This window comes from Diuraphis noxia, unplaced genomic scaffold, assembly GCF_037042655.1.
Source record: "Diuraphis noxia isolate RWA-SAM2 unplaced genomic scaffold, SU_Dnox_SAM2 contig0004, whole genome shotgun sequence".
In the NCBI taxonomy this organism is placed as follows: domain Eukaryota; kingdom Metazoa; phylum Arthropoda; class Insecta; order Hemiptera; family Aphididae; genus Diuraphis; species Diuraphis noxia.
In genome coordinates this window covers 69,020,978-69,048,374 of record NW_028301714.1, presented here as the reverse complement: position 1 = coordinate 69,048,374, position 27,397 = coordinate 69,020,978, and the positions used below count along the sequence as shown (strand labels likewise).

At 27.4% G+C, this 27,397-nt stretch overlaps 2 protein-coding genes across 3 annotated transcripts; both read left to right on the top strand.

Annotated features, from left to right (window-relative positions):
• The first annotated feature begins 608 nt into the window (after positions 1–608).
• Positions 609–25,501, top strand: LOC107164464 (sialin-like). Of its 2 annotated transcripts, XM_089225597.1 has the most exons (11): positions 609–918; positions 13,667–13,827; positions 14,222–14,452; positions 14,839–14,926; positions 19,084–19,307; positions 20,056–20,205; positions 20,767–20,899; positions 23,773–24,014; positions 24,183–24,309; positions 25,226–25,303; positions 25,376–25,501. In XM_089225597.1, exons 1-11 carry the CDS (start codon positions 876–878, stop codon positions 25,414–25,416), a joined length of 1,518 nt encoding a protein of 505 aa, XP_089081723.1. In that variant the 5' UTR covers positions 609–875; the 3' UTR covers positions 25,417–25,501. The 2 variants fall into 2 exon arrangements, with proteins under 2 accessions (XP_089081723.1, XP_089081724.1); XM_089225598.1 differs by lacking the exon at positions 13,667–13,827.
• Positions 5,682–8,711, top strand: LOC149056416 (uncharacterized). The gene is made up of 4 exons (XM_089225599.1): positions 5,682–6,396; positions 6,786–6,879; positions 6,975–7,076; positions 7,918–8,711. Exons 1-4 carry the CDS (start codon positions 6,202–6,204, stop codon positions 8,709–8,711), a joined length of 1,185 nt encoding a protein of 394 aa, XP_089081725.1. The 5' UTR covers positions 5,682–6,201.
• Positions 25,502–27,397: the final 1,896 nt, after the last annotated feature.

The following is a 27,397-nucleotide window of genomic DNA, read 5'->3' as shown; positions in this document are numbered from 1 at the left end:
ATAATACAAAATGAACTTTGGAATAAAATGTTATCAATATTAAATGTGTTTTATTAATATTAATATTACATTGGTTATTCACCACATCGCATCGTCGTACATAATATAATATATTATCTTAATATCTTCTGGATTTTATATTTTCAAGCAAATCACTTGTCGTCTGTCGATCATGATGCGATGCGGTTAAAATCAGGCGATAAACGGATTAGGTATAGGCAGTGGTTTGATTGTGGGAGGACGCAGGGGGACTGATCTACTCTTCATTTTTCTTCAAACTACAGCGTAGCCCTTTTATTATATTCATCAAGGAATAGGGTTACTAGTGCTAAATTAATTTGCTTAATAATTGTTCAACTTCATTTAGAGTTCACCTTTATTTTTTTTTCCCCATTCAACCATTGGATATAGGTAGGTGTGTACCTATAGGTAATGTATTATGATTTTTCCATTATAAATTATAATATTACCTATGTCGCGCCTTATCTGCTCTCTCAAAGTCGACCGGCCAGGCGCGGGGCATCGAGGTACCGCTGTTACCGGACCGCGTGGCAAGTGAACTTCGATAACCGACCACTTATAATACCACTTCTATGTAACATTTACATTAGTATTGTTGTTGTTACCGCGAGAAAACGTCAAAGCCAAAAGCGCGTCATTCCACTCAGTCCCGTCTCGACGCGCGAACGAGTGCCGACATCGTCCGCTGTACCGTTCACCGCATCGTTGCATTATTATTTTTATTATATTTGTTTCCACGTTCATCGTCTCATCACATGAGTAAACACAATATCAATATTATATCCACATAAATATTACCGTTTTTTATATATACACACAACCACCGTTTATCCATCCACACGCGCTGTACCGACATGCAGTCCAAAGCGCGTCTGCTCGAAGAGGAATTTTCCGAACGTAAGCAATTTCATCGTACCTATTATATTTTGATATTGTAGTAATACATAAATAATAATATTATGTCAGTCTATCGTTTTATAATATAACTCTTGGTACCTATATCCGTGTGTATTATGTACATATTATTTGAGTTGTGTATTTCCGGGGTTTGACCTGGGTATATAAGACCTATATCCTCGAACAAGCCTTTTTTTAATTTAACAGAACGACGTATAATAATATTTTATAATATTTTTGTAGATTATTTTACCATGTTGTTTAATAGAGAGTTCGATCGGCTATGGAAGGCAATTTTCACTAAATCTTAGTTAGGCATCATGTAGATGTTTTTTGTAAAATAAAAATAAAAATTGGAAATATGTCACCGTCATATACTCATCTGCTAGGTATAAATTATTATCAATGTCTACCTTTATAAGCTCAAAAGCTCGCCTAATCTGTCTTCTCGTCTATCTCATTACGTATTAACTATTTATGATATATTTTAATTTTGTTGATATATCTATAATATAGATTATATATTATTATTTAATATCCACGTTATTAATTATATTATTTATACATTTTACCGTTCTATTTGATTGCATATGTGACTTTTTCGTACAACAATGATAAAAGAATGAATAATATATAGTATTTTCCAATAGGGGTGCTTTGAAATAATAGCCTATAAATTCAAATTTTTGGCATATAGGGTATTCATAATCAGAAATTTGAACATGCTTTTACAATAAATGAGCTATATAATTAATCAAAAACGTAAAAACAACCCTAGCTAATTTAAAGAATTCTCTAATCTACGCATTATGTCCAGTCCACTGATCTGGAATTTTCCTAACTTTATAATATAAATTATAATTTATGTACCTATTAGACATCCTTGTTAACTACTAAACTATGTTTCGGATACTAAAATCTACATTGGCTATTATCGGCCAAACAATGAATAGTAATGATTTGTCAATTTATCAAGTTCAATGCTACCTGTTTCATTATCGTTATCACACGACACCCCCGACAAATTATCTCTAAATTGTACGTATTTTATGTCATATGTCATATGATGACATATATTTATATTTTAATAAGCTATACATTATTATTGACATTATTACTTTTTTATATAATTTGGTAATATATTGTAGGCACTAGGCAGGTATAGGTGGTTTGGAATAGTAAATAAAGATTTTTTAACATGTATTTTACTTCACACAAGTGTTATTATAAGTGTAACAGCTGTTAGTTGATTACGCATGTAAAAACGAAACAAACCATAAACACATGGCTTTCAAAAATCATAAGTTAGATACCTATATGACCTATATAATATATAGGCTTGGTTAAGGTTGCATGTCTTATTTTATAAGTGTAGGTATCTGCTGGTGGTAAGTTAATATTTTATAAGTAACCATGCAAATTATGATGATACCTATATTCTTTTGTCTAACAAAGTATATTTAAACTTCACAAGTACTAAATTTATATGCAGTATGCACAATTACCTATATAATATACACGTATTTATAAAAAGTGGATAAATATGCGAAATAGGTAGTCTCATGTAGTCTCTTTGAACTTAAAATGTTTATAAAATTAATTAAAGGCCAAGCTAAAAGAATTGAAGATTTTATAAATATTTACTACAAAATAATATGCAAATTTTCGTGATTTTCTAACCTCAAACAGCCATAACAAATTACAGTAGATTTACTCTTATTTTATTTTTAATTACAGTATTAACAATTCACAACTAGGATCCTTCTATTATATTTTCAATATTTGACCATGCATAATTTTTTTATCGTTATTCATAAAAAAAAAAATATAGGTATAAAACTAGAACATTTAAAACGTCTATAATAATAATTAATAATTATATAATGTACATATAAATTTATAAATACAGTGTTTAACAGAAAGACCCGACCAAAAAAAAAATATATGCTAATGCAACGTATGACAAAAATTGTTAATATTATTTAACAGGGGTGGCCAGTGTCCACTAACCTTTATTTTGGGAGCCACAAATTTATGAAGCTATTTTTAAGTGAGCCACTTTGTTAAGATAGGTATAGGTATATGTCTATAAAACGAAAATATATTTTTGATATTATAACAAATATAAAGGAACATTCATTTTGTACACTACACAGAGCATAATTGTTCACGTAGTAAGATAGTAGGTATTAAGAAATGGGATTTTACTTTTGAGGAGTGTTTTTTTATATTAGGTATTTAATATGAATTAATTTTACTTTAAGCTTAGTTTCAACTTTCAAGAGTCACACGAGACTCACTCGGGAGTCGTATGCGGCTCGCGAGCCTCGCTGTGGCCATGTTATATAATAAGTAAATAATTTAAGAAATATTATCATGTCAGCAAATTCTCGAAAATCATATTTTTTTTAAAGTTATTACGTTCCAAATTAATTTATCCAAACAAATATTGAATTTAAAAAAAAATTCTAAAAATAAACTACTTGTTTTAGGTCAGCGTTTCTTAAACTGTAGTGTTCCGAAGAACCCTGGGGTTCCGCGTAGATCACACTTCAGGGTTCCGCGAAGCTTAAGTCATTTTATAAAAATGTTCAAGAAAATTACTTTAAAATATCCACTATGGAAAAAAATACTTGTATATTAAATAATGATATATAAGCCATATGTAATAATCTATTAGCTAACTCTATATTCAATAATCTATACTTCTACTTAATATTATAATTTATTTGCAAATAATCCTAAAAAAAGCTAAAAAGCTAAAAACAGTAGGGGTTCCACGACAAAAGTGGACATCAAAAAGGGTTCCACGGATAAAAAAGTTTAAGAAACGCTGTTTTAGATAAATCTTTTTACCATCAAAATTGTTCTTATAATCAGATTCACAAATAGGCTATATTGAATTTGCCCAAAAAAATTTTTATTAAATTAAATTTTTTTTTTATTTTCAGTACTAAAAAATAAACGTAAAAAAATATTATATGTGTAGCGTTGGGTCACGTCTTAATGAACATAAAAAAAATAATATTGATTTGAACAAAAGTTATTCCAAAAGTCAGTTCTATCTGTTACACCTTATATCATGTACCTATTTTATACTTTTTTCAAATATCTGCGGTTATTTGTTTTTTTAAATAAAACAAAACTAAAAAAAAAATTTGTAATAAATTGGGTAAGTATGCGTATAAATTACAGTTTAGAAAAGATATGTTTTCCTAACAAAAAATAAAGAAAAGTACTAGGTACGGAAAATAACCTTCTAGGCGAGTTTTCTTTTTAAATTATATCTGTGACTTGTGAGCGTATTGTGTATTACTAACTAATATATTTGAGGACCCACGTATTTTTGTATTTTATATTATGTGATGTAGTGTTATAGAAAATCTTTTACGCTGGGACGTATATTATACGGTTATTAGATCACAGATTTTAAAGTAAAACCGCACAGATGTATAGTATTGAGTGAATATGATACGGGTTACACCCTAGGGGATTTTATTATATATGGTCTACTTAAACTACAGTACGTAAAATAAAATTGTTATTTGAAACAAAAATATTAAATATTTTTATTAAAGGATTAGGTGTACTTTTCGATATATTATATTCCTATTATATGGCTACATAAGTTATATAATAAATGTTTGTAGTTTGCTGTAACTATTTGTAAGTCACAAGGTTCAAACAAAAATGTACCTAAGTTATTTTCAGATTTGTTTTAAGTTTGTTCCATGTTGTTAATCAGTTATCACTTACGAAATTATTTCTACAATAATCTATAGAGTACTCGCTAATACCTATGTGGTATGTAGGTACCACAGCTTATAATATATCGTGCAGATTTCAACTGCTCATACCTATTATTATAAAATGAAACCTGATCTGCAATAAGCAGATAAGAATTAAGTTTGTCTTCTAGACTGCAGGAGTAAGGAACAACATATTTTCGCTCCAAATATTATATTAAATTAATAAATTATATACAATTATCCAAACATTACATTTCTACATTATTTTTTATTTATTTTTTTTTTAATAAAAAATTACCAATACGCAAAAAAACACGATATATTCACAAATTAAATAATTCATCAAAAAAAGAGTTTTAACTTTTCATCGTTTGTTTATCAAAATATTTAATTATATTAAGTCTTTGCTGATGTATTTTGAAGACAAAACTGAGGAAAATCAACGTTTTTGAAACTAATACATAAAATAAGTCTACAAATATATTATTTATAATAGTAATTACTTGGTGTGATTGTACAAATCAAAACATCATATTTTGTTAGAATCAACTACAAGTAATTTACATAATACAAGGCTGTTAACCACAATAGTTTGTGATTATAAAATATAATTCATGGTCACCGATAACATTATCGATAATAATAATTTATCGTAGATATCGTTCATTGTTATAATTTATTGGACTATTAATACATACCCAATGGCCAATAACAAAATGAAGATTGAGATTATTAATAAAAATAGTAAATACAGATAAAATTAAAAATATTATAGTTTTTTATTATGTATGTTTTAAATTATAATAAAAATTCCTCAAACATGGGTAGTTATAAAAGTTGCTTACAAATTATTAAAAAATTATATAAAATGCTGATAATTATTATGCATTCTTTGATTATTGTAAAAAGTTAACAAATGTATACCTATTAAATACATCTATAAAATTAAATTATGTGTTTACATTTTACTATTATAACCAGGGGCGGTTTTAGGGGGGGGGGGTGTGGGGGGGGTGCTACACCCCCCCAAACGTCAGCGGAACTCACTAAGTAGTCGGCAAATTAAAATCGACGACACGAGTCGGCAATTTCAACTCAATTTGATTCGTAATGAAATTTAAAATTTATAATATATACCTATATAAAAAATAAAAATAATTATTTTTGTTTATTATTCCCCACTTTGAATAGTTCCTCAGCATGACCGAAGTACCTAACGGCGAACACCCATAGATATTATAAGATAAGACCACATAGTCGTAAATATGTACGTTAATTATATTGGGAAATATTATGATAATGAATAAAAATAGATTCTATTACATGCTAAAATGCATTGGTATTTGGTTCATTCCACTAAACGGTCTTATCTAGTATCTACTTCTACTGACTGTCTCATAATAATATGTTTGATTAATAAATTCTTTTAATGTATTTAAATTTTTAATAATATTATTCTATTCAAATTTGTTTAAATCGTTGTTTTGCTTTTGCTGTCGTTGGTGAATTTAATTTAATTATAACTTGTTCAAAAATGTCTGATAAGTGTAAAAGGAAAAGAATTAAATTAGAATGTATGGATTGTGGAAGTATTTTTAACAACGATTATAAATTGAAACATGAAAGGCAAGTACATAGTGGTAAAAAAATTAAAACGAAACATTATGGAGTACCAAGCATTCTATTTGAAGCCTCAAAGCAGTCAAAACAAGTACAAATAATATGTTCTGTAAGTAAATAATAATATAGTATTTTTTTATTAGTTTATTATTTTATTTTATTCATTTTTATTAAATAATTCATTAGTGCTTTATTTGAAACACAATTTTCATAATTTTCCTAGTTACATGATGGATTAATTTTAGAAATGACAATTTATTACTAAAACTATTAGTTTTTAAAGAATTAGAAAAAACTAAAATCATTTAATTTAAATGTGGATCTTAAAGCATAAAATAACCTAATATAATTTCTTGAAAAATTAAAATGATGTTTGATAAAATGATTTCTAAATTTCTTACAAAGTTTTTTGTTTTCAATTTTCTTTATAATCAATTTATTTTGGTATAGTTTTAGCTTATTTGTAAAAAGTCCTTAATTAAAATGTATTTTTTTTAGGAAGCTACTTCAAAATCTGATCAGATAAACTTAATTCCAAAACTACCTGTAGAAAATCAAGAAAGTCATTTCACTTTAACCGAAAACATAAATGGTAAATTGCACCATATATCCTATAATTTTCATAATAAATATGAAAATTTAAATATAATTGTTTTTAATTTTAATTTTTGAATTATCAAAATTTAGATGAAAAAAAAAGTTCAATTGATTTCAAATTGTTATGGAAAAAAATTATTAATAAACAAATCATTGTCAATCGTATGGAAAAGAAAAATATCAAAATAAAAGGTAAGTCAATATGAATACTAAATATTCAATATAAAGTTTCTCTCATGTAATAATAGTTATAAAATGATATATGATATATTAACTATAGAAGCTCTATGAAATCTACACATTTTGAATTTAAACAAAAAAAAAATACTAAATATAGGTACCGTACCTATACTATGTACTAATATACCTACTATGTAGTCAGTCTTGTAAAAAATACTTTTAAAATTGTATTTAAATACAGATACAAATACATCCATTCAGAAAGTATTTAAGATCAAAATATAAATACTTGCCATGTATTTAAATACTTTTCAAATACTTTTTTTTTATTTTACTTTTCTACTAGTTAGTTTGTTAAATTAATGTTGTAATTACTAATTTAAAATTGTCATGATACATTCACCTAGGTCATAGGTGGCTAGATATTATTAGAACTTTTTGTAAGTACCACTTTTAATTGTATACTGAAAAATGAAAATAAATAAAACTTGTTATATTATAGAAATTCTTTAATAATAGGTACCTAATTAAACAGTTGTTAATATTATTATAAATAAAATAGTATAATAATTTTCAAAAAAAAAAAAAGTAACAACTGACAAATAATTTGTTTGAATTTTCAAAAGTATTTGATTTTCAAATACAAATACGCCCAAGACAGTATTTAATACTTTCCAAATACTTAAACCAAAAAGTATTCTAAATACTATAAAAGTATTTAAATACATTTACTCAAATACTTTACAAGACTGTATGTAGTATATAGGTACTGCCATACTGGCACTAACTAGTAGTATCATAAAAAAAAAAAAAATACTTAATATCTAATATGTAATGCATTTTAAATGTTTAGATAATAATGAAATCAATGTCAATTTGTATGATCAAAATCATATCGATGAAAATCAAATGGTAAATTATGATCCTGAGAATACATGGATTTCTTGTGCTGGCCATTTAGAATCAATATGTAATGAATTTAAAAAATGCACAGAAATTTTAAATGATATAAAAAATTCAAAATTTCCAAACCCAGTTATCTTTTTAATCAATAGTATACAATATATATCTAATATTAATAATGAGATTTCTAATTATATAAGTAATGCTACTACAATATTAGACAAATTAACTGCAAGCAATGAGTCTGACAATACTGACATAAGCACTACCGATGGATTTGTTGAGCATGATCCAGGGAATCGTATTCCTATTAAAACAACATTGCAACGACAATTTTTAATTACATTGGGTCCACATCAACCGAAATTGGCTAAATATCCTCGAGACATTAACATTTCAATAAATAAGCAACATCACTTTACTTCCAAATGGTTCAATGAATTCCCTATGCTAGAGTATAGTATAGCTACTGATTCTGTGTTTTGTTTTGTATGCTCACTATTTCCAAAAAAAAATGATATTAATGTTTGGGTAACTGGCGGAGTAAAACAATGGCATAAAATGAAAAGTCGAGGAAACAATAAAAAAGGTAAATTGGATCAACATTTTTCATCTGCATCTCATAAGTTGGCTATGATGGATTATTGTGCATTTATTAGTCAGTCAAGTCGTATTGATTTTATTTTCAATAAATCTGCTCGACAATTAGCAATACGTCAAAAAAATGAACAAGAATTTAATTGACAAGCTGTAGGAATGTTGGTTGATGTGGCTCGTACATTAGCAAGACAAGGTTTAGCTTTTCGCAGCCATAATGAAAAAGAAAATGAGACTCAAAATGGAAATTTCTATCAAATAGTTTTATTGCTTTCCCGGCATAATCCTATAATGGAAAGATGGTTAAGTGATAAATCTATGCGACCTTATCATGTAACTTACCTTGGATCAAAGTCACAAAATGAATTTATTGAGCTACTTGCTGCAGAAAATCGTCAAATTATCATACAAGAAATTCAGAATTCAGAGTTGTTTGCAGTTATGGCTGATACTACACCAGATATATCAATGAAAGATCAGTTAGCTGTATGTTTAAGATATGTTGATCAAAAAGGAATAACAAATGAACGTTTACTGGATATAGTCGAATCTACAGATAAAACTGGATATGGAACAGCAAAATCTATTTATAATTGTCTCATAAAATATGAAATTAACACTGACAATGTAGCTTTTCAATCGTATGACTATGCAAGTAATATGAGTGGAATCAACAAAGGAGCTCAGCATTTCTTTACTGAATTTGTAAGCCATTCAGTACCATATATTCCATGCCAAGCCCATAGGATGAATACATTTTTAGAGCACAGTTGCGATGCTAGTCCTATAATTGGTGATTTAATTTGTGTACTTGAAAATATTTATGTATTCTTTTCAGCAAGTACTAAGAGATCTAAAGATTTAACAGACCGTATGAAAGAAATTGAAGGAAGTCTACAGCTTAGAAACCTCTCAAAAACCAGATGGACTGCTAGAGCAGAAAGCATAAAATCTGTATGGATATCATTAGATATTATTATTGAAACATTAGAGAACATAGTTGTATCAAACAATTTTGATAGCTTAACAAAGACAAAAGCCTTTGGTTTAAAAAAAAAAATTTTAAATTTTGATTTTTTTGTGTCATTAATGTTTATGAAAAACATAATGTACAAACTTAAAAATTTAACGGAACAGTTGGAAGCTAAAGAATTAAATATATGTGATGCCTATGTATTAATTAATAGTACTATAAAATCATTGGAAAACATAAGATCAGAAACTAAAAATATGGATAGCTTAATTAATAGTTCCAAAATAACTGCAGAAACTTTTGGAATTGACCCAGAAAAAGATTTTAAACGCCACCACCAAACTAGAAAGATTCCAAAAAGAATTGATAATAATTCTGACAACTGTGCAACTATTGATTTATTAACATATTATCGGAAACAATTTTATCAAGTATTGGATACTCTAATAAACTTATCAAAAGAAAATCTTAAAGTATTTGTTGCAACTCTCCAGCCATTGTATAATATTTTGCGGGTTCCATTAAAAATTGAAGAAGCAACAGTTGAAAATTTAAAAAAGGCATTTTACTTTTTTCCTCCAAAGAGTCGAGGTGGTCAGCTAATGGATTTTGATGCAGTAGCAGCCGAGTGGGAAATATTATGCCATCAATGTACAAATACTGAGACACTTATGCAAGTTATGGAAAAATCAACCAAGCTACAGAAAGTTTTACCTTGGGCAAACTGGTTATGTCGCCTTGCATTTACAGCTCCAGTAACTACAGCATCCAGTGAACGAACTTTTAGCAAATTAAAGTTGATCAAACATAGTTTGCGCTCTACAATAAGTTCAAATCGTTTAAACTCATTAATGATTTTAAATTGTGAAAAAGACTTGACTGACAAAATTGACATAAATTGTGTTCTTCAAAAATGGTCTTCTGCTAAACAAAGAAGAATTGAAATTTGAAAAATCCAAAAAAATCAAAACAATAAATATAGATTTTATATTTTAATTTTAATAATAATAAATAATAATAATATTCCTCGTATGCTTTTTATTAAAATTAATATCTTAATTATATCTTAAATTTGTAATATTTTTGGTTGACTCCAATAATCTATTTATTATTAATGTTTCTATTTTTAGATTTTAACTCAAATTTTAATCAATTTGCATACAACTAATGTTTGTAAATTAACCTCCCCCCCTATACAGTCATATAGTCGGCCAATTTTTGGATGCACCCCCCTAAGTATTTACCTTAAAACCGCCCCTGATTATAACTTATATGCATTTTTTATCTAGATGTAAATTAATATAACTCGTTTAAAAATGTACACACAGGTTATCGTGTACATTTTTACACATTTTCACACGAATATGCAATATCAAGAAGTTCGAAAAATATTAAAATTTTAAGCACTTATCAAACAAACCATTATTCATTAATTATTTCTTGTCTTTAAAGCAGAATCGAAACCATTTCAAATTTTAACGGGTACAGTTTCGATTTTTGAAAACGGTTTTCTACATTTTCTGGTTGTGGTTTAGGTTTTAAGATCGGTGTTTCAAATTTTAGATTCTGAGCGGAGTGAGGATGTATTGATTTTACCATGATGTGTGTCTATCATCACGTTTTGGGGAAGTAAAAATGCTTCGATTTTCGACTTCTGCAGTACCTTGTTAAATCAGAAAGTGGATTTAGTTGGTACTTTGGGAGGTCAAAAGTAAAAAATTCTTCTTTCTATAAATAATCGGGATAAACAAACTACTAAAAATTAAGGAAAAAACGGGAAATTTTACGTACAACTAGTTTTCGACAAAATCAATCTTGGTTTTTGTTGTAACAAATGACCTTGGATACATGAAATTTTTACAGAATATTTATATAAGTATATTAATCCACCATGCAATTTTCAAACATTTTTTTTGACTTAAGTTGAACTATTTATCGGCATATGCAATTTTCGATCATTATTTTTTAAATTAATATCGTTAAAAATGTATTTATTGAGTAGAAAAGCTTAAAAATTTAATAAAAGGCTCCTAACATATTGTTACAATAGCAGTTGATGCTTAACCAATAAAAAAATTAAAAAAAAAAAAAAATAGCAGTTGAAAAATAAAAGAAATACATAGTCACAATTTTTTTCAATAAGCATTCAAAGTATGAATTTTGACAAAATACAAAAAAATAACAAAAATTCGCAAATTATTTTAAGCTAGGAATTCATAAAATATTTTATTTTTAAATCTAAGATTTTAAATTTAATACAAGATTCCTTACAAGTTTTTCAATCTTTATCACAAATAAAAATTCCACCGGAAGTTCAAATTAAATTTTTATGAGCATTTGAAATTTAAATTTTTACAACATTGGATTTTCACTTTTAGCGATTTCCTTATTTTGGTGTAACTCTAAAACAAATTACCGCAGATACTTGAAATTTTGACTGAATGTTTATATAGGCGTTTTATATATTTGATAAAATTTTCAAAATATTTAGATTTGTTTTGAGCTGTTTACTGACATTTTAATTTTTCAACTTTTTTAGTTTTTTTTTCTATAAATATCGATAAAAATTTATTTGTTCGGTAGAAAAGCTTGAAAATTTAATACAAGTCTTCTAACACATTGTAACAATAGAAGTTAAAAAATATTAAAAATTCGTAGGCACGATTTTGTTTTATAAGCATTTATAGTTCAAATTTTGACTAAATACGTAAAAATTACGGCAATGTTCAAATTATCTTAGATAGAAATTCATAAAAGTTTTCCTTTTTAATTCTAAGATTTGAAAATTTAATACAAGGCTCCTAACATATTTTTACAATAGCAGTTGCAAAATAAAAGGAATACATAGTCACAATTTTTTTTTAAGCATTCAAAGTTTGAATTTTTACAACATATGTAAAAATCACGAAAATTCGCAAATTATTTCAAACTAGAAATTCATAAAAATTTTTCTTTTTAAATCTAAGATTTGAAAATTTTTAATAATCTATAATATATCCTAGACAGATAAACCGTCTTCGCTCAGAATCGTTTTTTGTATACAATGATATAATATCATTGGATTCAAATTTAATTCCATCCATTACAGTAACCCACTTGTAACCTACTGTACAGCAGAGCGACATACACGACTTACCCGCTTTTTTCGTATACAATGATATAATATCATTGGATTCAAATTTAATTCCATCAATTACAGTAACTTGTAACTTACTGTACGGCAGAGTGATAACCACTTTCCCGCTTTTTTATAAGATATGATGGCTTAACTCTACGGACAACGGATGAGTATTTGATAGCTATTGCTTACACAATACGATTATTTTAATAGTTTTTTTATTTTTATATTACCTATATTTTTAAATCCTACATTTTAAATTTTAACTTTTTTAAATTATATTGTATTCAATTTTAAAATAAATCCGTGTCTTTTTTATCCATGGCTTTTTTATCAGTGGCTTTTTTATCTAATGTATTTTTTATACCCTAGCTTTTTTGTCCGTGACTTTTTTGTCGGTGGCTTTTTTATCCTATGTAGATCCATATATAACTAAGTATACTTAAATTGAATAATTGCAGATATGTCGAGATAATAATATATATGATGCTTGTTATTGTAACCAAATATCAAATTAAATAACTAAAAATCCACCAAATTATGAATTTAATCATTGGCTATTATACTAAACACAAAGTTGAACCTTATCTCATTTTCAGAATATTTATTTACATTACTTTTATTATATTAAATAATAATATATTTTGAAGTATATGTTTACGATTGCATATTATAATATTATTATATCAAAATATAGCATCAATATTAATATTGATCGTATCTTCATAGATAGGTACTAATTTTAATAACTTTTTTGCTCTCAAAATGTTTAATAATATATGTAACAAATATGTATATGTTACAATTCTTCCCAAATGGTACTTACAATTACGACCCCTTTTTATATAAAATTATAGAATTATTAATAAATATTATTGCTTTTGACTTTTTGGGTGAGTAGAAGGGAGTTGAATTCTCGATAAGTTTTGAAAATACTATCTATGTGCCACTACATTAATAGGTATATGTGTATTTGTTTCAGATTTATAATTTATTGTTTTATTTATATAGGTGGCAAAATTCCTGGCGTTAGATACCTGCAGAGTTTTTTATTATTTCTATGCCTTTTCGCAGCTTACCTGTTGCGTGTTAGCATATCTGTCGCAATAGTGGCTATGACGCCTGACAAGAATTCTACTGACTTCTTACTCGAAACGCATTTCCACATTCCTGTTAGTAAGAATTTTGTGACTATTTCACATTACTAATCTATATAGTAGTCTATAATTCATATACAGTGAAAACTCTTTATAACGAAAGAAATCACATGGTCCCTTCAGATTCGTTATAGAGAGTTTTCACTGTATTATTTGAATATTGTCAATATTTTTATCATCTTTTGATTTTCTGATACAAATACAGTGAAACTTACCCTAATAGACACCTCCAAATAGAGGACGTTTTGTTGGGGAACGAACTACGTATTTTTTTACAAAATTTACCTTATAAATAACAGACAGCTCTAAATAGCGGACAAAATGTCAGCAACCTGCAAGATTGTCCGGTATTTAGAGGTTCTACTGTACTATAATACTATATATATATTCTGTGCATGTGGAATAAAAGGTATTTGATTGGACACAATACACGAAGAGTTTGATCCTAAGTGCCTTCTTCTGGGGCTATCTCATCATGAACCTTCCAGCAGCCATGATCGGTCGTCGATACAACAATCAAAAGTTACTAGCCATGAGTATGTTGTTGACCGTAACTCTCAGTCTAGTCACACCATCATTAGTGATTGCTTTCAATTGGCCGGTGCTTGTTATTATTCGGTTCCTGCAGGGCCTTTCTCAGGTATAAGTGTAGAATGGTTATAATAATAATAATAATAATAATAATAATAATAATAACTTTGATTTTTACCAAAAAAAAAAAAAAAACCCCGAAAATTATAGGTATAGATAATACAAAAACAATCGAAAAATTATAAAATATCAGAAATCCAGAATTATATTTACGGATAATTGATCATATAACAGCTAAATTTATACATGTGCCTAAGGCATATAATAATTATTTGTTACGTATATAAATTATATACCTACCTACTGTATAAACATCTACCTGATCAATCAGTACCTATTAATCTATCATATCTGGATATAATTAAACTAGTTTATTATTATGTTTCAATAAATGTTGTGCGTTCTGTAAAATATTATACATTTATTTATATTTAGGCGTTCACTATGCCAATGATACATGGCATCAGCGCCAAGTGGGCTCCACCGAATGAACGTGGTCGTCTCGTTGGATTTGTATTGGGAGGTAAATCATTTTTTTAAACTCTCGCACAAGGCACTCTTCAGAAGTAAGATCAATTTGAAACCTATTCTTTGACCGCTTTAACCATCCTAAATTAATCTGACCCATATTAACTGTAGCTTTAAGTACTTATACTTATAATCGTATAAAGTCGTGACTATAAACTATAATATGACTAAAAATTTCATAATATTATCTATACTTATTTTTCAACAAACTTAAAGGCAATACATTTTGATATAGCAAGTTTAATTATGATATACCAGTCACATTATATATACATGCATTCAAATTTAAAAAATATTTATTTGTATGGATTTATTTGCAAGCATATAGCTTACAGCTTATTACTAACATAATATAATATGGTACTACCTAACCTACATGGGATTTAAATTACTAAATTTGAAACTCATTGTTTAAATTATCAAATTATTAAAAAAAAATATTTTAACATTATTTTATAAAAATATAACTGATATGAAATCTATGGCGACTATATCTTAGACTATGGAATCTAAAGACATTGAACATACATAAAATAATGTTAAGAAAATAAGTTTAATTCCAATGAACTTTGTACTAAATTCATAATTAATCCTTTTGTTACTATTTAAGTATTTATCTGTTTATGCACATAATGTATACTGTATTAATAATTTGATGCATATATAACGGTTATAAATTATTATCAACACATTTAAACTAAAACTCTACCACAGCTATCATGAGTTTAGTATCTCGGAGAAATGTAATCCTATTAACCTCGAGGCATACATTTCTGTTCTGTTGTTCTACATAAAATCATAACTTCTTGTAGAATACCTACTTATCTTAAGGTTTTTATCTATTGACACTAAGTACCAAGGATTAATAAAAATGTCCTAACATTTTATGTAACATACTTTGGCGTACACAAGAGTGATGACTGAATGAATATGAAGGGGGATATCGTACATATTATATTATTTTTATTATTGTCGTTATACCGCGTGTGTGTTGTAGAACGTCATGAATAGTTTCGCGGTAAAAACAGCTTAAAATTAGTCTAAACTGCTGGCTATAAGAACCATTAATGAGGAACCTTCTTGTACTTAACTTTAAAGATTTTTTGCTTATCAACAAATATTTTACTATACGTAAAAAATTTAAATTTATAAAAATTATATTATAATGGCTAAAAAGTTATAAATACTTAATGACAATTTCGTTTCTACTGTCTTTCATTTTTGAATTTCGATCAAAAAACAATATCGATTTTGTCAATTACCCGTGGTTTTACGAATTTGTTTTTTTGCTTTTTCTAATTATTTTAAACCAGAAGTTTTCACTTTTGTTTCCCTCAAAAGTCCAACTAGATCTGACATGCTACTAAAAGCTAAAAACCCGGATAGGTATATATATCTAAGAAATGTAGTACCTCCACTGGGAGGCTTCTACGCTCTATTATATCTATATCTATTATATTTTTATTTTTATTTTTTGAAACAGATTGAATAGGCAAAGCATTGTAAAAACAAATGAAGATATCTAAGTACTTTTACTTCCTAAAAAGTCAAATTTCAATGATTGACGAACACGAGATGATGATTATTTAAAAAGTACACTTCAATATAAAACCAATATTTCCTGAGATATTTCATGTGCCTAAAAATAAGTATGAAATACAACATGTTTAAGTGTGTATAATATCAGTACTAATGAACAAATATATTTCAGTCTATAGACAACTTAAATATGCATAAATAATACGTCGTGTTTGTGATTTATGACCGTAGATTATATATGTATATATCATAGTAGATAGGTGATATATTGTGGCTAGCCTAAACTAGTTTGAAGCAAACAATGCGTAGTAATTTACTATTTGATTGTGCATTCTAAAATAAAATAAAATAATTTATATTATAATATTATTGATTACATAATTATATAATATAGATTGTATAATATAAACAATTATTATCACATAATATGATAATTGTTCATACCATTACAGATTGTATATATTCCAACATATGTAGCTAAAAAAAATATATTTTTATGAATTGACAACTTTCGTGTACGCCGAACGCTATTCCGACGTACATACAATTAAGAAATATAATAATGCTTGAAAGCTTTTTGTTCTGCAGTGATCACGTCAAACGATTCTACCCACTCCTATCATTATATGTTATCGCTTAACTCCTTTTCTTGTTATATCTGCTGAAATTTATTAACTAATTTTGTTACACATTACACAAATGCTTATTTAACCTTTTCTTTTTTTTTTTATCTATGGTATCGAGGACCTCTAAGGAGACCTTAGTTCATATATGTCTATTGTCTATAAAAAATGCTGATTTAATTATTAAGTAAAATATATATTTGCGGTTATTTCTTTTTGAATAATTTCAAAAAAACAAAAACCTAATCGATTTTGTTGAATCTGGTGTTTATAAATGTTCTTAGCTATTTTTCGTTAGTTTTTCATGATCATTATGAAAAGTACTGGGGAAATATCTTAAATTTAATAAAATAAATTAAATAAAAATAAAAAATGAACAACTTTTCATAAAGACATTAATTTCACGAAGTTGCTTCGACGTAGTGTAATAGGTTACACTATTATGATAGATTTAGAACAACAATAAACAAAAATTAATAAACTTTTAAAATATTTATTAAAACTACTAAAAATTCTAACAAATAGTATTAATTATAAAAAAAATAAATGGTTAAAATACTTTTTAAACTTATGTAAAGTATCTAGCATAGTAGTATTAGTAGTACTAGCTAGTACACATTTACCTAAGTGTATTTTAAAATAAATACATTCGAGCTCATTTAAAATCTTATATGGTAATTCATAGTAAATATGCAAAACATGAATTTGTAATTTCAACTTAATATGTTAATATTGACATTTTATCTATGAATAGTTTGAAAATATTTACCTACTGAAATGCTTATACTTATTCATTTTATATGAAAAACGAATACTTTTGCCATTTTACTCAAAAAAAAAAAAAAAAAATACTTAAGAAAATTGTTATAATATAACTTGTATATTTTTATAAATTTAGTATACATTATTTTTAATTAATTTTTAATATAGATGTAAAATACTAAGATATTACTAATAAAGTATTAATTTTATACATCAACTCTTTTTCAATTTCACTTGGAAAAACATTCTAAAAAATTTATTTTAAATCAATATATTAATTGTATTATTTTTGAATATTTCACAGAAATCATTATATAAAAAACTTAGATAGAAAAAACAGAAATATAGAATTAAATATTTAAAACTGAATTCGCATAATTAAAGAAACTTCCCTATGAAGTAAACACTTTTTTTATATATTATTCAATAGAAAAATAATCTGCAGCGTCATGGCCGTTATGTTTCATATTGTTTTTACAGCACTACACATATATTTTTTTTTTTGTTATGATAACTGCTAAGGGTTAGTATGGTCGGTACAATAGCTTGACCAATACGTATGTGTGGCTAGATTTTTGCCATTAAAAACCTAAGTGGACACCCATCTAGGAATTAGTGGCAGCGGGTGGTGATGTTGCGTGACTGATGCAGCAATAACCGCACCACACTACTCACAAAATATTTTACATTATCAGTGCGGGGTCATATTTTTTTTATTTGATAAGAATAAGACAATAAAAGATAAAATTATAAATAAAAACTAGTATTAATTTATATTATTACTAATGACGAATTTACATAGTTGTACATTATAATATAGCTTATCCAATCCAGTTTAAAAGAGGAAGGATATGATACCATAAACTAAATTTACTAAATAATAATTAATATTCGTTACCCAATTATGAACCTAGCCTATCCCGAATAATAAGTTCCTGGCTACGCCACTGATGTAATTTAACTATAATATTTCTATAACTTTGTTAAATTATTGTTACATTTATTCCTTAGAAAACTGTAATAGTGGTATTATATATTTATATGTAGAGTTATCGTAGTTCATTAAAGTAATTTTTTTAATTATCCTCATAGTTATATAAATATATTTTTAATCAAACTATAAAATTTGAATTAACCCTAAAACAGTTTCAAGACTTATTGAAGATTTTCGTGCGAAAAAATAATAATTGTTTTAAAATTTAGTAATAATTTTAGGTTTTAATTTTAGGTCTTCAATTTGGTACTGTCGTAACTTTAGTTTGTTCTGGAATACTGGCCAGTACTCGATCGGGATGGCCATTGATTTATTATTTCAGTGGTGCATTTGGAATTTTTTGGGTAATATTATGGTTATTACTTGGGTCAGAAAGTCCAGATACACATGGTCTAATTACGCAATCTGAAAAAAACTACATAAAATCATCGCTTACCCAAACTGTGTCGGAGAAAAAGGTATAATAAGAATTTTAAATGAATGTGAGCATTATTGTATAGGGCATAGCCGTTTTCGACCAAAAACGTACCCTTCCCTTTTCGGCCGATTCACTTTTCGACCAAATTTAAAAAATACTGATTCCCTTTACGACCAAAAACAAAATTATTGTAAAATTTTGGAAATTATATTAATTTATATAATTATGTAATTTTGACAAATTATTAAAAAAATAAGTTGGTACTGAATAGTACCAAGACATTTGAATTCGATTTGAAAAACCTTCAAAATTTAAATGAATTAAATAATAAGGATAATTTTTAGTGTGTGTGTAAAATTAGTATCGTTTTGTAAATAATTTTGTCGCGAATTGTTTTTTTACGAGTATTGTTATTTTATGCAACTTATAAAAAACTATATTATGTAGCAGCAATATTATTTTATTTTTTTTACATATATTATAAGATTATACATTTTTGTTTTTGGTCGTAAAGGGAATCAGTATTTTTTAAATTTGGTCGAAAAGTGAATCGGCCGAAAAGGGAAGGGTACGTTTTTGGTCGAAAACGGTCTCGCCCATTGTATATTATTATATTATTATCAGACACGTATTACACAGAAAATAATTTTTCGGAGGGCGGTGAGGGGGTGGTTTTTTAGGAGTCTATATATTAATATATTATATATTATAATACAACTTATTGTTTAACACTTTTTAAATTTATATACTCAAATCACTTGAATGTTTATTTTCTTTGCCCACCATAGAATTTGATAACTCCTTGGAAAGAGATATTCACTTCAATGCCAGTATGGGCTGTTACGATCTCACACGCTGGTCACAATTGTGGATTTTGGTTGCTGCTTAGTGAAATGCCCACATTTATAAGTTCTGTACTTAAGTTCAACATTAAATCGGTAAGAATTAGCTTGTACCTATATGCTTATATTATATTATGAAACTGTACTGCTTATTTGTACAACTGAACGTTAAAAAAATATGCATATTAGCCGATAGTCAAATCCCTTCAAGCGAAGACAATATTAAATTAGGACAAATGTTTTGATATTGAAAAACAGTGGACATTTTAGTAACGAAGAACTTGGGCGAAAATAAGTAAAGCAAGGCAGAAAATATAGTGCATTATGTTCATTAGATATTGAACAGTAACACATATATGATGGGGTTGCATAAAAAACGTATTAATTTAATGTTTTAATATAATTTAATCGACCTGCAATTATGGGCGACTAAAAAATATTTGAGGGACATCATCAGATCATCAGCCCGCAACTATTGGTCCGTTAAATTTGTACTGATTGTTCACGCAACTCGGAAGTAGCTAACTTATATTACACATATACACTATATATATATACTTATATTGATTTATACACATTTCTTATGTAAAATTAAATATGACAGTAAGAAATTTAATTATCACAATAATGAGTAAAAATTGTGGTAAACGTTTTCAGAATGGACTTGTGTCTGCATTACCTTACTTGGCCATGTGGCTGTGTCAGTTTCCAGTTACATATTTTGCCGATTATATGAACAAAAAAAATGTGACTTCTCTCACCTTTTCACGTAAATTTTGGAATACATTAGGTAATATTTTAAGACATAGCATTTTTTTATACTAATATAATATGTAGACGTAGTAGTACTGTATAATGTGTAATGTGTAACATCGCTATGTTACAATTGTAATTAGGGTCTGACGAAAATAATTGGAATGTATTTTGATAAAACTATACTTAATAAATAAAACCGCCATTTAAATATTTAAAATAACTTGCAGAAAACACAGAGCTTCAAACCTTGAACGTTTTATAATTAATATTTGAATTAATTTTCCAGTTATTTTAATTCGTTACCTACGGGCTACGATAACAAATTATATATTTTTATAAAAACTTATTTAAATTAAAATTATATTTTTAACCGTCAAAATTTGTATTTGAAACAATTTAATAACTTATTGTATTGTATTGAATAGGTTTTGTGAACATTTTAGGAATTTCGATAAACATTTTTAATAGATATTATTTTTGTTTTGACTCATTAAAACCGCAATAGCTAATAACAATAATAATTCTATAAATGCCTTATATACACGTTAAATATGAAATGTCTAAAATAAATATACAAAATACTTTGACATAATAATAATAGGTATACATATAATATACTAAATACTAACAAGTAGTAGGTATTCTTATATACCGTATGTTATATTGTATTATTATATTAAATTGAAAATTATTAGTTTCCATTATGTACCTATATAATTACCTATATAATAACCTCAGTTATTAACGTGTTCTGAGATCAAGTATCAACAGGTATCATTAGTTCCCGGATGGGTAATCACTAGGTTTCTAGTGACAAATTCTTGCCACATATACACTTGTTCTAACCAAGTACCAATCACACGGTGTTTCCGAATTGCGGACAAAAACCGTAAAAACATGTGAGTTGCGGACGAAATCTAAAAAGGTAACATACGAATTGCGGACACAAATATAAGATACTAATTGCGGACAAATTACCTATTATTATTTTTAAGTCATCCTAATATATATCAATTGATCGAGGCCCTAAATGAAGTACAGCCTAGTAGCTATACGAAAATGAATTGTTCTGCAGTGCGAAATTTAAAACGAGCAAAAATAACTGTTGAAAAAGAGGCATTTATTAGCAATCAAATTTTGCAATATTCACGTGGTGAAATCAGTTCAGTAGAATATCATAAATAAAAAAATTTTTACCAAAATATTTAAAGATCTATAAATACTATGACGATAATCTATAAGTATTTTATAAACAATTTTTGTTACAAAATTAAAACATTAAATAATTTAACAACATTTCAATAATAACGATTGCTCTTTTACAAGACACAAATATTTTTAACCCCATCACCTACCAACTTTTTGGTAGCTTGTCCTAAGTCCTGAAAAAGTGGTGAAGGGAAATATTTGTGTCTGCAACTCACCTGATTTGAGAAATGTGTTTGAGAAAAAAACTCTGTACGCAACTAGTACTACGATAACGAAACTCGTGTCCGCAATTGTTATGTTACAATATTGACCTGAATAATTTCGTCCGCAACTAGTATGTGTCCCAATCACACCCTCCCCAAATGTAATAAACTATGTTGAAACCTTAACTCAATAAATAAAAAAAAACATATTATAATCAATAATCATGAATAAATATTACATATATTATATTTATTTACGTTTCCCAATATTATTTTTTATTTTCGATTTTTAACATTATATTTTGACTAAAATTCTTTGTACCTATAATGAATATTGTTAAAACCCTTTGGACGTAATGCGTATACAGTGAAACCTCCACTAACGGACACCTCCCAATAGCGGACGTTTTTTTGGGGAACGGGGACATTTTCACTACTTTCAATAGGAAAATCTCCGAATAGCGGACTCTCCGAATATCGGAAATTATTTTATAAGGGAATTTTTAAAATAATAGTAAATCCTTAATCATTATTTGAAAATAATACGTATTCACATTTGTAGGTACTCTCGTAATAATGTAATTTTATTACGATAACAAACTCGTTATGAGACGATAAGATTACGACAAATTCGGTTATCGGTGAAGCGGTTATATGTGTTATGACGAAAGTATGTCAGATAGTAATGGTTTTCGACGCGATGACTAGGTACGTTAAAACGAAAACGACCATGCAGCTCCTCATCCCCATCTTAAACTGCAAAATGTCAAGTTAGTCTTTTTTCCCTCAAATATGATGTCTCACTGCCAACCTTTAGACCAGGGCATAATCCAACAATTTAAAAAGCTCTATCGTTAGCAACTGTTACAAAAAGCAGTTGCTGATTTGGATGCTGGAGAATCTAGCGCTATAAATGTTTTGGACGCTGTGTATTGGGTGGCTTCTGCTCAAGCCCAAATCAAGCCTGAAACTGTAAAAAAATGCTTCTTGCGATGTGGTTTTAGTCACCGAATCGATGAACAATTAGGACAAACAATTGATACAGGAGAACAATCCGTAATAGATGGAGAACTTTTAGCTCTCATCACACTGATGGACAGTAGTGTTGAAGTAGAGACATATTTTATTAAATTCGACAAAATCATTTCCACTCACGACACCAATCTAACGGGCACCGATGATCCAAAAAAAAAATTTTAATTTCAGATTTCAAAAATGTTTCCCCTCTGAATAACGGACAAAATTTTGGTGACCGAGAGTGTCCGCTATTCAGAGGTTTTACTGTATAGGTATAACAATATAATATTAATAAATAAAAAGCTATTCGCATTAATATTTTTATAACGAACAAGTTTATTAATTTATTTTATTATTGAGTTGCCATATTTTAACATCGAGAACCATTTAAATAGAATTGTATGTATAAAATAATATGTAACTGAAAAGCGTAAAACACCGTACCCTCCATCACGTTATTTTTGTTGTTTGAGTATAGGGATGAGTGGTGGTGCTTTGGGTCTCGTAGTCCTAGGCTACATGGGTGAAGACGCAAATGCAGCTATATGTATGTACGTGTTCGTAGTAGCCATCGGCTGCTGTACGAATGTGGGTTTCAACATTAACCATCTCGATTTGGCACCCAATTACGCAGGGATTTTGATGGGCTTCACAAACGCCGTGGCGGCCCTGGGTGGAGTGTTGGCACCCACCGTTTGTGGGTTCATTGTACAGGATCAAGTGAGTACAGTGCGCTAGGTTTTTTTTTTTTTGCTAATAAGTACACGAGCTGCGACGAGTCGTCGAATTATCCCCATAGCGATAGTCTATACGACAAGTAATTTGAAATTTCAAGTTTTCATTAATTTTAAGTGAATTATAATATATACTATATATTTTTTATTATAGACTTCGGTGGATGAGTGGAGGGTGGTTTTCACGCTGGGAGCAGTCATACTTTTCTTCTCAAGTATCTTTTACATCATTTTCGGATCTGCGGAGGTTCAACCGTGGAATGAACCTAAAAATGAAAGTGGTAAACTGAAATAATTTATTCATTTTGATATCCGCGTGTTAATTGCTTTATGGAACGCAATATATAGCGAACCAGGTGGTATATAAAGGCATAACTAGGATGACTAATGAGGCTATAGCTTCTCCCCACTCATTGACCATATATTTATTTTAGTCTAAATTATAATATATTGAACAAAAGATTTTACTCAACGTGTAAGTAAAGGAAAGTTGGATGGGGATTTTTTCGTAGGATTTAGCCCCTCTCTTCATACAAAATTCCTAACTACGCCACTGATAGCGTATTATATCGTTGTAGGTAATGACAAATAAATACCTAATTACTTACGCCTTACGTTCTTCTCATGTTAAAAAAATATAAGGAAACACTGGTTACTAGAAGTCAATTGCCGTTAAACGATTATAATATTGTATCTATTTACTATACATTTTAAGACACACTATAAAAATAGTCACTGCTGATCTCACTATAATGTCAGAAATCATAAATTCAGACCGTTTATTCAACATTTTATATTTTTAAATACTTATTTTAATCATTGGCAAAAATGTCCTTAATATATTATAAAACCCTTTAAAGAACAATTAGTGAATATATGGGGAATACAAAATATACAAATTATGTACTAAATAATAAATACTTATATATAATAATTCCCAACAATAACTATAGAAAAATATTTTTTTTTTGATCACAACACTATGTTTAATTTATCTTCGGTGAGTTAGAGGTGCCTTGCTCGTCGTTTGTACACTTTATTCAATGACAAAGCAGGGTTTTTGTCTCTATTGAATTATGTACAATAATTATTGAATTATAGATGTTTTAAACGTGAAACTTTAGTAGGCTTATGAAATAATAATATATTATTTTTATGACATATAGTTTAAATATTATATAAGGATGTATTTTTTAGTCGGTGTTCGGAGTTTCATACAGATGAAAACGGATTATGGTTCCTCAGCAGGATATACGTCTTCGCCATCATCGTTTGGTAAATCAACGTGAATTTAACGATTAACATCGCCGAAAAAACAAAAATCGTTTTATTTTTCTTCGTCCACAGTTAAAGTCACGTCAAAGTATACCATGTTTGTACGACAATAACCAAACACATTTTTTTGTGTCGAATAACGTCGTGCTGTTGCTAACTTTTTTTTCAAATACAATGATCGACATTAATAGTTATTTATACACTCTGTTGTTACTATATTATTTTTAATAGTCTTTTACGTCTATGCAGCTTTTCAAATTCAATATCTATCCTGCAAAATAACATACTATATTATTGCTATTTATGCATGTGTGAAATATACTATTTATTTATTTTTAAATACATGGATAAATTCAAAAAACTTAAAAATATTATATATTTTTTAATATCAATTTTGTCAAACTCAACTACTCGTATTATTTAGATGTAAATTTAACATTATTTTTATTTAAAAGTATTGTATGTATACCAAGATAAAAACTTTGTGTAAAAGCTTAAATATTGTGATGAGCTATATATTTATACCTACTAAACATTTCGTGATGTAGAGTTTTAAAGCTTATTAAAGGTATGCACTTCATTACAATATATTAAAAACTTATACTGATGTACAAATTATAATTATTAAATTTTATAAGAAAATGTGTTAAGTACTACTATTTATACTTATTAGTTATTAGTAGTCTTATTACCAATTATAACTATTATTATATTATACATTATTCACACTTAAATATTATTTTAGTTTTCAGTCTATAATATTGGTTTTTACTATCAAAGCATGCATGAGGATAAATACATAGTAATATATAGTATGTATATCAGTATATCTAAATGGTTAAAATCCCTATATATCCCTCTAATAACTATAAATATATTTAATATGTATCAAAAACATATTATATAATTTTAAAACATTCGTAATTTTAGCATAGACGTAAATATTTTTTTTTTTGTAGCTTAACTATATTTACATTATTTTTTGTTATTGCTTTTAAAATGAAATGTTTAAGAAATAACGTAATCGCTTATTCCGAAACTGTATTTATTCCAAAAGCTCATTTAAAATTGTAATTGCAAATTGCTTACATATTATTGGAAAATCTGAATTCTAAATGTTTATTAAATTCTATATTAAATTCTGAGCGGAGTGAGTGATTTTACAATATTTTGTGTTTGTCATCACGTTTTGGGACAGTCAAAGTGCTTCGATTTTCAACTTCAGTACCTCGTTTGATCAGAAAGTGAATCTACTTGGTACTTTGGGAGGGTCAAAAGTAAAAAATTCCCAATATTTTTTTTAATATTTGGGATAAACAAACTAAAAATTAAGGGGAAAACGGGATATTTTACGCACAACAGTTTTCGACAAAATCGATTTTGGTTTTTGATGTAAGTAACTTTAAAACAAATTACCATAGATACATGAAAATTTCACCGAATGTTTATATAGGTATATTCACTATATTCTATCCACCATCCAATTTTCAAAAAAATTTTTCGACTTAAGTTGAATCATTTATAGGCATATGCAATTTTCGATCGTTATTAGTATTTTTTAAATTAATAACGATAAAAATTTATTTTCTGAGTAGAAAAGCTTAAACATTTAATAAAAGGCTCCTAAAATAATGTTATATAATAGTGGTTGAAAAATAAAATAAATATATTATAGTCACAATTTTGTTTTAAAAGCATTCAAATTTTGAATTTTGACAAAAGACGTAAAAATCACGAAAAATCGCTAGAAATTCATAAAAAATGTAATACAAGATTTTTAAGTATGTCACCTTTATCATAAAATAAATATTCACCAGAAATTCATATTAAATTTTTATGAGCGTTTGAAATTAAAATTTGAACAACATTGGATTTTCACTAGATTTTTCATTTAGCGATTTTCTTATTTTGGCGTAACTCTAAAATAACTGACCGCTATAACTAAACTATTATTGCTAAATTTGCAAAAAAAATCCACAACATTGTTTTTAAAATAATAAGAGACCTACAAACACTTTTTACCCGGTTTCTAATACGAAAATCGTATATAGGTAGCCGCAATATTTTAACTCATTTTCACTCCACTTAAACTTA